We start from the raw sequence: 14360 nt of genomic DNA, 5'->3' as shown, positions 1-14360 counted from the left end.
CCACCACTTGTGAGAAATTGGTTTATTCAGCCAGGCTCGAGCTAAATAACACTAGTGATGATATTTACAGATGATGAAGATGTACAGGTGATGATATCTAAAGAGAATGAAGAGTCATTCGCTTGTCGCACTCACAATATATATATATATATTGTAATGAATTAATAAATCTGAGTAACGGGCGCTCTGCTGGCAATGAAGAAGACGATGATGATCGGTGGCTGCAGTAGTAGCTCGCGCACGCCGCTCGCCATTAGCCAGACCTGCCTGATAAAGGACATTTTGCCAAGCTACGTCTGAACCTTTCTCGACGTACAACACCTCTATTTTAAGTGGTGGAGGTGCTGGGGTTCCCATCAACCTGGAACTTCGCAATCGGACGCTACCCTCACCGTTCACCATGACTGCTCCTGGCCCTTCTCAAGCTGCCTCACCAACGACAGTCTACTGTACTGGTGCGCCTCGGCAACGCGACCCACCAATTTTTCGCGGCAACGATGAACAAGACGTCGAGGACTGGCTCGTCGAGTACGAAATCGTAAGCGCTTCCAACAAGTGGAACGCCTGCGACCAGCTCACAAACGTGCGCTTTTACCTCGCTGATGTGGCCAGCCTCTGGTTCAAGAACCACCAAGGCGAAATTACCAACTGGTCCGCCTTCAAGACCACCATCTCCGCGGTCTTCGGCCGTCTCGCCGTGCGCCGGCTTCGCGCGGAACAGCGTCTCCGTAGTCGAGTCCAGCGCAGGGACGCGACCTTTACGAGTTACATTGAAGATGTCTTGTCCCTTTGCAGGCGCGTCGATGAATCTCTAACCGAACGCGACAAAATCAAGCACATCATCAAAGGAGTTGACGACGACACCTTCCAGATGCTCGTCGCTAGGAATCCACAGACCGTCACCGATGTTGTCCACCTCTGTCAGGAGTACGACGAGTTGCGTAAGGAGCGTGTCTCGACGCGCAGGGCCGCAGAAGATACGGCTGAAGTTTCCGCCCTCGTACACGACGTCGCTGCTGATCACACCGTCTTACTCCCCCAAATCAAACAATTCATTCGTGAGGAAGTTGCGCGTCAGCTTTCTCTTGTGGCCGAAGCATCCGCGCCAGTGACCTCGTTAGACCCACGTCTACGCCAGGTCATTGAGACACAGGTCACGCAAGCACTGCCTCCATCGCCACCTGTCCCTACGCCGCTGACCTACGCTGCCGTCGTTGCTAGACCCCCAGCCCCACCTGTCTCTGGCGCATACCGGGGCACCGGGTCCTCCTACCCTATGACGCTGCCTACATACACGGCACCCCATCCCGTTTCGCCCCCTGCACCTTCTGTCATTAACCCATGGCGCACCTTGGATAATCGACCCATCTGTTTCGCATGCGGTTTCGTGGGACATATAGCACGCTACTGTCGCCGTCGCAACTTCCAGCCTCCAGACCATGGGAATTCTGCAAATTACCAGGCTGCCCAGAATCCCCAGCGACCATCTTCTCCTATCACCGACTCATTGTCCCCACGACGCCCCGTCGATTCTCGCCGGTCATTACCACCCCGTCGCCGATCTGTCTCCCCGATGCTTCGGCGCACGAGCCCCGCTCGAGAGGAAAACTGACAGCCGCAGTTCCGGAGGCAAGAACTGCGTCGTCGTCGAACTTTCCAAGACCTCCTCTTTGTCCGTCCAACGAAATTGATGTGCTAGTAGAAGGTGTTGCTGTACGTGCACTTGACACAGGCGCCGTCGTTTCTGTAATTAGTGAAAAACTGTGTCGCGATTTGAGAAAAGTTACAACGCCGCTTACGAATCTTGCTCTGCGTACAGCCACCTCCCATTTCATCGCGCTGACAGCTCAGTGCACAGCACGCGTTCTTATTCAAGATGTTTGGTACGCCGTCAACTTTGTTGTTCTCCCACGTTCATCTTACGACGTGATACTAGGATGGGATTTCCTTTCTACCCATCAGGCTCTCGTCGACTGCGCTCGTGCTGAACTCACGTTGACGAATCCGTGCCTTGATATCGACCACCACAGTCCCTCGAAAGTGTTTGCCGCAGCTGACGTCCGCATCGCGCCGTTGCCCGCGGTCCTAGTGCCTGTGTTTTCCCCTGCTGCCACTAACTCGACGCTCCTGTTCCAACCAACTATAGCTAGTGTGCAACACCGAACCATCGTCCTCCCGTTTGCCGTCATCAACTTTTCCAATGGTTCGGCGGTACTTTATGCGTGCAACGTTTCTGCTTGCCCGTACATCCTGCTACGCGGTGAGTGTCTGGGAAGCCTCGAGACCTTAAATTGTATTTTCGAAGACCCGATCTATCCAGACAAGCCATTTCTACCGACTTGTGCCATTACACCCGCAACTGACGCTAATGAACCTATGGATGTATTCCGCAAGTCCATCGATTGTAACCTCACGCCTGGGCAGCAGAAACAGCTGATCAAGCTCCTACAGCGTTTTCGAGCCTCGTTTGACCACAATCAGCCTTCCTTAGGTCGAGCGTCATCTGTTGTACACCGTATAGATACCGGTCAAGAGACGCCATTACGGCAGCGTCCATATCGTGTGTCAACTACCGAACGCCGTGCCATCAATGAACAGGTTGACGACATGCTGACACGTGGCATAATTGAACCGTCAAGCAGTCCCTGGGCCTCTCCAGTTGTGTTGGTGAAGAAGAAGGACGGATCCATCAGGTTTTGCGTGGATGCCTTGGACTGCCTACAGGGAGCCGAATTTTTCTCTTCTTTAGATCTCCGCTCTGGATACTGGCAGGTACCCATGGCAGAGGCCGATCGTGAAAAAACTGCTTTCATCACGCCCGACGGGCTTTACGAATTCACAGTGATGCCCTTCGGCCTCTGCAACGCGCCAGCTACTTTCGAGCGGATGATGGACTATCCTTTGAGGCCTAAAATGGAACGTTTGCCTTTGTTATTTAGATGATATTGTGGTCTTTTCAACTGATTTTGCAAGCCATTTAACCCGCCTCGAGAAAGTCCTCGCGTGTATTTCTGCCGCGGGGCTGCAACTGAATCTGAAGAAGTGCAATTTCGCCGCTCGAAAGCTTACGATCCTTGGCCACGTGGTTTCAAAAGACGGCATTCTTCCTGACCCTGCCAAACTTACAGCCGTTTCAGCGTTTCCCAAACTGACCACCATGAAAGAGCTCCGAAGCTTCATAGGCCTTTGCTCTTACTTCCGGCGCTTCGTCCGCAATTTCGCGACGATCATCGCTCCTTTGACCAAGCTCCTCGCCGGCTCCAGAGACCTTTCAGCCTGGTCTGCCACCTGTGACGACTCTTTCAATGAACTGCGCTGCCTCCTCACGTCGCCGCCTATTCTGCGACACTACGACCCATCGGCACCCACAGAGATCCACACCGACGCTAGTGGTGTGGGGCTAGGCGCTATTCTTGCACAGAAGAAAGACGGCTTCCAAGAGTACGTGGTTGCCTACGCAAGCCGAACTCTTAGCAAAGCCGAAAGCAACTATTCTGTCACTGAAAAGGAATGCCTCGCCATTATTTGGGCGATAGAAAAATTTCGACCTTACGTGTATGGGCGCCCTTTTGACGTCGTGACTGACCACCACGCCCTCTGCTGGTTGTCGTCATTGAAGGATCCAAGCGGTCGCCTCGCCCGATGGGCATTACGCCTCCAAGAATATAATATTCGCGTGGTCTATCGCTCCGGCCGGAAACATTCGGACGCAGACGCCCTATCCCGTTCGCCTCTACCCCCTGACCTGGACTGCTTCGAAAGTATAACCTGTGATGCCACTGCCGTCACCATCGCCGACATGCCATCTGAGCAACGCAAGGACCCTTGGATTGCTTCAATTCTAGACATCCTGGCTGGGCGGACGGCTTCCCCCCCTTCTCGCACGTTGCGTCGGCAAGTGGAGCACTTCGCCACTCGCGACGACGTGCTGTACCGACGCAACCACGCACCCGGTGGACGTCAGTGGCTACTCGTGATTCCACGTCATCTGCGATCCGAAATTTGTTCCAAGTTTCATGACGACCCCCAATGTGGCCACGCAGGTTTCCTGAAGACTTATTCTCGCATACGTCTCCGATATTACTGGCGTGGCATGTACCGTTTTATACGACAATACGTTCGGGCCTGCTCGACGTGCCAGAGACGAAAAACTCCCCCTTGTCACGCCAGCGGTACCTTGCTACCCTTACCATGCCCATCCCGACCATTCGACCGCGTCGGCATCGATATCTATGGTCCCCTTCCCAACACTGCTGACGGTAACCGCTGGATCATAGTTGCCGTCGACCATCTCACGCGGTATGCCGAAACTTCATCCCTTCCCTCGTCTACAGCAAAAGACGTTGAGACTTTCGTTCTTCACAACATCGTATTACGTCATGGAGCACCTCGGGAGTCACTGAGCGATCGTGGTCGCGTATTCTTGTCAGACGTCATCACAGCATTGCTGCGTGAGTGCCACGTCGTTCACCGCACTACAAGCGCCTATCATCCCCAGACCAATGGAATGACAGAGCGCTTCAACCGCACCCTTGGTGACATGCTGTCTATGTATATCTCGTCAGACCACTCCAATTGGGACCGAGTGCTCCCGTTTATCACGTTCGCTTATAATACCGCCATTCAAAGCACTACTGGGTTCTCTCCTTTTTTCCTCCTTTACGGACGCGAACCTTCTTGCACTATGGACACCATTCTTTCGTACAAACCTGACTCCTCAGAGTCCACGACTTTGTCTCAAGCCGCTACATACGCTGAGGAATGCCGCCAACTGGCAAGAGCATTCACAACCCAAGACCAAGGACGCCAAAAGCACCACCATGACGCATCAAATAACACCACTTCCTACGATCCAGGTTCACTCGTCTGGCTGCATGTTCCCTCTGCTACACCTGGCTTTTCTACCAAGTTGGTCCCCAAGTATCACGGCCCATATCGTGTGCTACAAAAAACGTCACCGGTGAATTACCTCATCGAGCCACTGGAACCATCTTCTGACCAACGTCATCGTGGCCAGGAAATTGTCCACGTCTCGAGACTTAAGCCCTGCTACGACCCTCCCGTGTTTACTTGTCCATAGGTCGCCAGGATGGCTCCTTATTTCGCGGGGAGTAATTGTAATGAATTAATGAATCTGAGTAACGGGCGCTCTGCTGGCAACGAAGAAGACGATGATGATCGGTAGCTGCAGTAGTAGCTCGCGCACGCCGCTCGCCATTAGCCAGACCTGCCTGATAAAGGACATTTTGCCAAGCTACGTCTGAACCTTTCTCGACGTACAACACCTCTATTTTAATATATATATATATATATATATATATATATATATATATATATATATATATATATATATATATATATATATATTGTGAAGAAGAACATGTGCCTGCAGCGAGCAGCATCGCCAACGCCTGGCTCTCTCGGCTCGTGCTTCGGTTCGTTGCTGTGCCGATCGCTGGACGGTTCTTGGCGCTGTCTCGTCGCTGTCTTTAACGGCTAATAAACCTCCTCACATTTGGTGGAAGGTGCTGTTAATCCCCGTTGCTACACCCTGGAGCTGCGAAGCCGCACGCTACCACCTGTCATGACTGCCAACGCCACTACATCGACGCCTTCGCTCCAGTTCAACTGCCCTGGCCATCCTAAACTACGGGAGCCGAAGGTCTTCAGCGGTGCGGATGGGACCGACGTCGAAGACTGGCTCGAGCACTACGAACTGGTGAGCGCCAACAATAAGTGGGATGAAGCCGACAAGCTGGGCCACGTGATATTTTCTCACTGGCGTCGCCGAATTGTGCTGAAGTGTTCGGTCGGCCGGCTGTCCGCAAGCAGAGGGCAGAACAGCGCTTGCGCGTCCGCTCTCAGCAGACTGGCGAGACCTTTACCAGTTATATTGAGGACGTCGTCGACCTTTGTCGACGTGTGAATGACACCATGCCTGAATCTGACAAGGTCAAAAACCTACTGAAGGGCATCGACGACGGCGCATTTCAAATGCTTTTGGCAAGGAATCCAAGCACAGTTTCTGAAGTCGTCAGCTTGTGTCAGAGCTACGACGAGTTGAAAAAGCAACGCACTCTGACTAGGCAGCCTCAGCCTGGTGGTGAGTCGCTGTCCAGCTTCGACTCCATGCCCGACAATTCACCATTGCTTCAGCAAGTCCGAGTCTTCGTCCGTGAGGAAGTCGCCCGCCAACTTTCCCTAGTGCCCTTTACTCACGAGACCACCACCCGTCTACCTGCCCCGCTTCGCACAGCTATATCGGAAGAGGTTGCACAAGCTGTTCCTCTTGCGCACTACGAGCCACCTCTATCAAGCCGTGGTCACTGCCCGGGTGTCGCACAGCCGGTAGGCGCTCCTGTCGCCTATCCGCCAGCCGTTCAGCCTGTGGCCGCGCCCCTAACCTATGCAACGCAGCCTGTGGCTCCGCCTGTCGCCTTTTCGCAAGAGATGCAGCCCGTAGCCGCGCCGCTCACATATGCAGACGCTGTACGTAGGCTCCCGCAACCACCCTACACCACGCGCTCACAGCCCGCACACCCGGCTGCTTATACTGCACCTTGGGCGGCAACACCAGTCGCCAATCCCTGGAGGACGCCCGATAACCGACCGATTTGCTACGCTTGCTTCACTCCCGGACACGTTGCTCGCTACTGCCGCCGTCGACCTCAGACGTTTGGCAACTATGCCCGGTCGTCGCATCCCGGCAGCCAACCCTTCGTCCAATACGGGCCGGTCTCGCCACCTCGCTATGCCCCTACTGACCACCTTGACTTCCAGCCGCAACGCGCACCCTCTCCTTGTCGGCGATCGCCCTCCCCCATGCGTCGCCGGCCCGGACCCTCCGACCAGGAAAACTAAGCAACGCAGTTCAAAAGGCAAGAACTGCGCCGTTTTCGAACTGTCTAAGCCCTCGCTCCTCTCCTGCTAACGTGGTCGCAGTAACTGTTGAAGGTTATTGTACTTTCGCCCTTGTGGACACTGGCGCCGCTGCTTCTGTTATTGCCGCTAATCTCTGCCGTTTATTACACAAAGTAACGACGCCGCTTTCGGGACTGTCGCTTCACACCGCAAGCGCACAGCAAGTAACGCCTCTCGCAGCCTGCACTGCAAGAGTCTCCATCGAAGGCATTCTTTACATCGTGGAGTTTATTGTTCTTCCTGTCTGTTCGCATGACGTCATCCTCGGGTGGGACTTCCTATCCCGCCATAATGCAGTCATTGACTGCGCACGCGCCGAAGTTGAGTTTTCGCCCTTGTGTGATGTCCCATCACTGGACGCTCCTCATCAGCCGCCGAAGTTGCTCGTTCATGAAGATACCGATATTCCGCCTGGAAATTTCGCCCTTGTTCCCGTTTCATGCAACGCCTACACTGACGCTACAGTTCTTTTTATGCCTTCCGATATCTTCAAATGTCATCGAGCTTTGCCGCTGCCTTTCGCAACAATTGACCTTGCCGCCGGAAGAAGCAACATGTTCGTAAGCAATCCGCTTTCCACACCTGTCACATTGCTTGCGGGGGAATGTCTCGGCCGCGTGCACGATCTCGACCCTTCGTTTTTGTTTGATGTCCCGGATGACTACTGCGACCACCCAAAATCACTGTCGGCCCTCGAGGAGTAATCCAAGGATACGTTTTCCAGCGCTATCGCCGACACCCTAACTCCTACCGAACATGCCGACCTGCTTGATCTTCTGCATGAGTTCCGGAATTCTTTCGATGTGTCCCAACCTCAACTAGGCCGCACGTCGCAAGTCAAGCATCATGTTGACACCGGCCTACACCAGCCACTGCGTCAAAGACCATACCGTGTCTCCACTGAAGAGCGCCGCGTCATCAACGATCAAGTCGAAGATATGCTTCGTAGAGACGTCATTCGACCATCTCACAGTCCCTGGGTGTCTCCCATCATCCTGGTGCGTAAGAAAGACGGATCTATCCGATTTTGCGTGGACTATTGTCGTTTGAATAAGATAACCCGCAAGGACGTCTATCCTTTGCCGCGCATTGATGACGCCATTGACACCCTTCACGGAGCGGAATTTTTCTCGTCGCTAGATTTGCGGTCTGGCTACTGGCAGGTCCCAATGGCAGAAGCCGATCGCCAAAAAACGGCATTTATTACACCAGACGGACTATATGAATTTAACGTCATGCCCTTTGGGCTTTGTAACGCGCCTGCCACGTTTGAACGTCTTATGGATAATACGCTACGTGGCCTCAAATGGAATATGTGCCTCTGTTACCTCGACGATGTCGTGGTTTTCTCCCATGACTTTCCTACGCACCTCCTTCGCCTCAGGCACGTTTTGAGTTGTCTGACCAACGCTGGTCTGCAGCTTAACCTAAAAAAATGCCGCTTCGCTGCACGCGAGCTCGTCATCCTAGGCCACATCGTGTCCAAGCACGGCGTATTACCAGACCCAGCAAAACTTCGAGCAGTCGCAGAATTTCCCAAGCCGACGACCATGAAAGAACCTCGCAGTTTTGTAGGCCTATGCTCCTATTTCCGGCGCTTTGTTCTCAATTTTGCATCTATCATGTCACCGTTAACCCAGCTTCTTCGCGGTGACGTGAACCTCACCTCCTGGTCCCCTGCATGTGACGTTGCCTTCACTACTCTGCGCCGTCTGCTCACTTCCCCACCTATTCTTCGCCACTTCGACCCGACGGCTCCTACCGAAGTGCACACCGACGCCAGCGGCGTCGGGCTAGGCGCGGCCCTCGCTCAACGAAAGCCCGGCTATTCAGAATACGTTGTAGCCTACGCTAGCCGCACTCTGACGAAAGCCGAAACTAATTACAGCGTGACAGAAAAAGAGTGTTTGGCTTTGGTGTGGGCGCTTGGAAAGTTCCGGCCGTACTTATACGGCTGCCCGTTCGATCTAGTAACTGATCACCACGCGCTTTGCTGGCTCTCCACATTGAAAGGCCCTTCTGGCTGCCTTGCGCGATGGGCACTCCGCATCCAGGAGTACGACATTCGCGTCGTATACCGCTGCGGACGCAAACACTCTGACGCTGATGTCCTGTCCCGCTCACCTTTACCACCAGATCAGACGTGCGGAAACACTTGCCTCCAGACCTTGTCATCGCTAAATCTCGACTCGATTGCCACCGAACAACGTCGTGACCCGTGGATCGCCTCTCTTATCGAATATTTATCTGGCACGCCCAACCTTCCAGTATCTCGATCCCTCCGACGTCAAGTTTTCCATTTCGCCATCCGCGATCAACTTCTTCATCGACGCAACTACGCTACCGATGGCCGCCGGTGGTTGCTGGTCATTCCACGCACTTTACGATCGCAAGTATGCGCCTCCCTTCACGACGATCCGCAATGTGGCCACGCCGGAGTGTTCAAAACATATGAACGCCTTCGCCATCGCTATTACTGGCGCGGCATGTACAATTTCGTACGTAAATTCGTGCAGTGCTGTCCTGACTGCCAGCAACGTAAATCAACACTGCCACATGCGACTGGCGCATTGCAGCCACTTCCATGCCCTGCCAAGCCATTTGATCGCATCGGCGTTGACCTCTACGGTCCCCTTCCATTGACACCAGATGGTAATCGGTGGATTATAGTGGCGGTCGACCACCTGACACGCTACGCCGAAACAGCCGCTTTGCCGAGCGCTACAGCTCAGGATGTCGCCTCTTTCATTTTGCAACGCTTTATCCTTCGACATGGTGCACCTCGAGAGCTCCTTAGTGACAGAGGCCGCGCTTTTCTTTCCGAGGTCGTCAAAACTCTGCTTTCGGAATGCCACGTCATTCATCGGAAAACGACAGCATACCACCCGCAGACTAACGGACTAACGGAAGGGTTCAACCGCACGCTAGGTGATGTGCTCTCAATGTACGTGGCATCTGATCACAGCAACTGGGACCGTGTTCTCCCATACGTCACGTTCGCATATAACACCGCAATACAAACCACCACGGGATTCTCACCTTTCTTTCTTCTTTACGGACGTGAGCCTTCCCATAAAATTGACACCCTACTTCCTTACCGTCCTGATGCTTCCGAGTGTCCACCTATCTCCGATGCTGCTAGACAAGCCGAAGAGTGCCGTTAGCTCGTCCGTGCGTTCACCTCGGAAGAACAACAACGCCAGAAAGAAACCCGTAGCACCTCTCTTCCACATCCCAACTATGCTCCAGGGTCTCTTGTGTGGCTTGCCATCCCATACCAAACACCGGGACTCTCCTCGAAACTTGTCCCCCGATACGAGGGGCCTTACACCGTTTTGGAGAAAACCTCTCCGGTTAATTTTCTAATTGAACCAGTTTCCCGATCGGACGACATGCGCCGGCGTGCACGTGACATCGTCCATGTTTCCCGACTGAAACCGTACCATGAGCCTTTGCCTGAAACTTCTTAAGTCGCCAGGATGGCTCCTTTTTCAGCGGGGGCGATTGTGAAGAAGAAGATGTGCCTGCAGCGAGCAGCATCGCCAACGCCTGGCTCTCTCGGCTCGTGCTTCGGTTCGTTGCTGTGCCGATCGCTGGACGGTTCTTGACGCTGTCTCGTCGCTGTCTTTAACGGCTAATAAACCTCCTCACAATATATATATATATATATATATATATATATATATATATATATATATATATATATGTACACTGAAGAATTGTTCTAAAGGGCTTAACATACTTGGGAAGAGATGAGATAGAACTTAGCGGTTGTCTTAATTTTATTTCTAACGGTTTCAAGCGGTGGACTGGTCTTCATCAAGGTTTGCAAACGCTGATGAAGACCGGTACACCAGCTGAGACAGTTGGAAATAAAATTAAGACAACCACTAAACTGTGTCTCATCCCCCCCCCCACACACATACATATATAGATACACATACATACACACTAATTGCATTTGCCTTCCCAATCCTTCAGAAGTTCCTTAGACCACAAACTTCCAAAGATCAGTTACGATATTCTCCTTCATTCTGCAGCTGTCATCAATAACCCCCTATCCTAGAGGCAAGCTATGTTTCTTCTCCTTATGAAACTCAACTCCCTCTAAGACTCAAGTGAGCTCTTATGTCACAAATGGGCAGCTCCTTGTCTTTCTTATTGTTGCTGGAGCATACGAAAGTACTACCGTGTTTCGTAGAGTACAAAACATATTTTGAAAAGGGCTATACAGCAAACATATTAAAATAAAAACTAGGAATGCACGATAAACCCAAAAAATTAATGCTTACATGCCTCGCTTGTATGTTAAGAAAAGAAAGAACACATTTTTCAGTACCAGCGCTTCAGAAAATCTGAGAAACTACTTAATATGAGTAAATCAGATACAGTTAAAAATTACTAAAATATTTCAGAGTATTACCAAAAAGTTAAGACCCTTGATGAACTCATAAAAATAAAATTCTTTAAGGCAAACCTCTTTACAGTAAAACACCATAACACAATGCAGCTTTGCCATTGACACACAGAATGTTACAGCCTCCTTTGTTTTCCACGAGCTTTACAATAAACTTGGGGGGTCTAAACTGATACAGCCACAATGCAGTAAGGAGCTGTACACCTGGCCAGTACAAATAAAAATGAATTAAGAATACAACACATGTTGCATCATTATAATTCAGATATTCATTATTAGGAGCGTGTATTTTTAGTTGACTAAAGAAATGTAATTCGACTACAAAAACCAATGAATCCTTTGAGGTATTCCTGGCCTACACTGTGACGCTGAAGTTACGAAGTGGATGGCCAAAAGAACATGTGGATGAAGCAAAATGATGAAGAAATGACGAGCAAAGGTGCCCAAAGTGTGCATGGGGTGATGAGAAAGTGATGGGTCCAGTTGTATGTGTTTCAAAGTATGCAGAAAAAGTTGACTGAGAGGCAAATAGAGCTGTCTACTAACTGTAAAAATGATTTCTGGGAGCAATAAAAGTTTTGAACGAGTCAGCGGTGCATTATGCCGTTTTTACAACTCTAGCTTTTTTCAACCCGTTCAATAATCAGACTAATTTTAATGACCCAGGGCCAAGTGAACAGAAGTTGATTACATTACTTGAAGGCTCACATTAACTTACCTAGTATACATTGCACAAAGAATGAGCCTATAATGATCAGTATCCGGCTTGAAGAAACAAAAACACATGTTTGAGTTCAGAAACAACTTGAACAATAGAATGCCTAAATATATAGTCCCTCAACCTTGATACTCACATCACCCCGCTCTTCTTCAACACTACTATCATCCCACATGTAGAGCAGCCCGGGATCGTAACAAAGTTCACCGTGGCTATTCAGACATGTTTGCAGATAATCTGGTGAAGAAAAAGTGAAGTCAGACACAATTAATGTTTGTGAATACATAGAGGGAATACTGCCTTCTATATAGCCCATTTCCCGCAAGACATCTGGGGGCCACCATCTTGGGCTGTTAAGCAGACATTTTCTTGTTTTTGTATATCGCGACATAAATTAATAAGGCCATGAAACATGAAGCATCAACCCAACCGCTCTAATGCATATGCGTCTACCATAACATTGCCAATTTAGTTAAGAATACAAAACACAAAGGTTAACAGCCAACATGGTGGCACTCAAACTCGTTCGTAAAATAGTCTATACATACACCACACAAAGGTCACACCCAACCTTAGTTTATACATACACAAAAAGCATACAAGGTGCTCTTAGTAATGTGCCCGAATATCCTCAACATAAGGAAACCACAATATTTGCTCACTACCTATAAGATATCCTCATCAAACACCAGAAAAAGAAGACTGCTGCCAATGTATATCGCGACGTAAATTAATAAGGCCATGAAAACCCGTAAGCATGAACCCAACCGCTCTAATGCATATGCGTCTACCGTAACATTGCTAATTTAGTTAGGAATACAAAACACAAAGGTTAACAGCCAACATGGTGGCACTCAAACTCGTTTGTAAAATAGTCTATACATACACCGCACAAAGGTCACACCCAACCTTAGTTTATACATACACAAAAAGCATACAAGGTGCTCTTAGTAATGTGCCCGAATATCCTAAATATAAGGAAACCACAATATTTGCTCACTACCTATACGATATCCTCATCAAAAACCAGAAAAAAGAAGACTGCTGCCTGGTGAGTGCACACCACTTCTAATAAACCGTTTTTGGCACAAAGCAGTCTCTGGTTTAGATTGTCTTAACAAAGGTGCCATGAACCAGGATACTACCTCCCCACCCACAACAGAAGTCATCCTGCCATGGAGCAGCAGAGAAGAAAACGGTGGAGGAGCAGACGATCGAACTGGATCGAGCGACGAGACCACGGTGGACAGTATGAGCATCGGAACAAAAGTGATAACGAAGAAAAAGAAAGTGCTTCGCTCCCAGATCATGCAGCCAAGCAGCAAATTAGCGATGAAGCTAACCGGGAACAGTTGCTCACAACACAGGTGCAGATTACAGGAATAAGCAACAGTCTCAAGAGAGACTGATTGATTTGATTGATTGATATGTGGGGTTTAACGTCCCAAAACCACCATATGATTATGAGAGACGCTGTAGTGGAGGGCTCCGGAAATTTCGACCACCTGGGGTTCTTTAACGTGCACCCAAATCTGAGCACACGGGCCTACAACATTTCCGCCTCCATCGGAAATGCAACCACCGCAGCCGGGATTTGAGCCCGCGACCTGCGGGTCAGCAGCCGAGTACCTTAGCCACTAGACCACCGCGGTGGGGCTACATTGTGTGAGTGACGTTGAGTTTTGCCTGGGAGAAGTGACGAACTAATGTGCCACTGCAGCGTCTGCTTGTCTGCTATGGATTGTGTGGGTTTGGCCCGCGCTTCCATGGTTGAGCGTGCGATTTCCTTTTTTGTGTTGATGGGTGTGCGATATGTGACAAGTGTTATTGTGTTGTGAGCCACACACAATTCGCCATACATCAACCACAACAGCGTAAGCGTTTTATCCGATCGCTGCGAACGGTGTGGACAGGTACTGCCATCTGGCGGGCATTATGTGCAATCAGGCAGGTTCCGGCAGCGTCAGGCAAATCTTTACGTCACACGTAGAAGCGCACTCGGTTGGGTTTGGGTATTGCAGATTCTCGATAATTAAAAATTATTTTCGAATTTTTTGAGCATTTCAGTTATCAGGCATGTGAGAAGAGTGTATAAGGAACATAAAAGCACCATTATCCTGACATGCTCAAAAATTCACCGGAGTTGGCGTTTAAATGATAGGACAAGGCAGGCGACGTCATCAAGTACAAGACAGGACACGACGGAGCTAGTGAAGCTACCAAAACTTGAAATGATAAAGTTTGGCGGAAAAGCTTTGGAGTGAAACCGCTTTTGGGCTCAGTACGAGTCCGAAGTTCACCCGA

At 50.4% G+C, this 14360-nt stretch overlaps 1 protein-coding gene across 2 annotated transcripts in view; it reads right to left on the bottom strand.

Annotated features, from left to right (window-relative positions):
• LOC119175875 (condensin complex subunit 2) overlaps nt 1-14360 on the bottom strand; it is a 93997-nt gene that overhangs the window by 35558 nt on the left and 44079 nt on the right. For both annotated transcript variants that reach the window (XM_075876344.1, XM_075876343.1), the window contains exon 9: nt 12193-12293. In XM_075876344.1, coding sequence (XP_075732459.1) covers nt 12193-12293 — 101 coding nt within the window. The remainder of the gene's footprint in view (nt 1-12192; nt 12294-14360) is intronic.

This window comes from Rhipicephalus microplus, chromosome X (assembly GCF_043290135.1).
Source record: "Rhipicephalus microplus isolate Deutch F79 chromosome X, USDA_Rmic, whole genome shotgun sequence".
Lineage (NCBI taxonomy): Eukaryota > Metazoa > Arthropoda > Arachnida > Ixodida > Ixodidae > Rhipicephalus > Rhipicephalus microplus.
The sequence above is the reverse complement of the archived record's forward strand: the minus strand, read 5'-3'. Positions and strand labels throughout refer to the sequence as shown.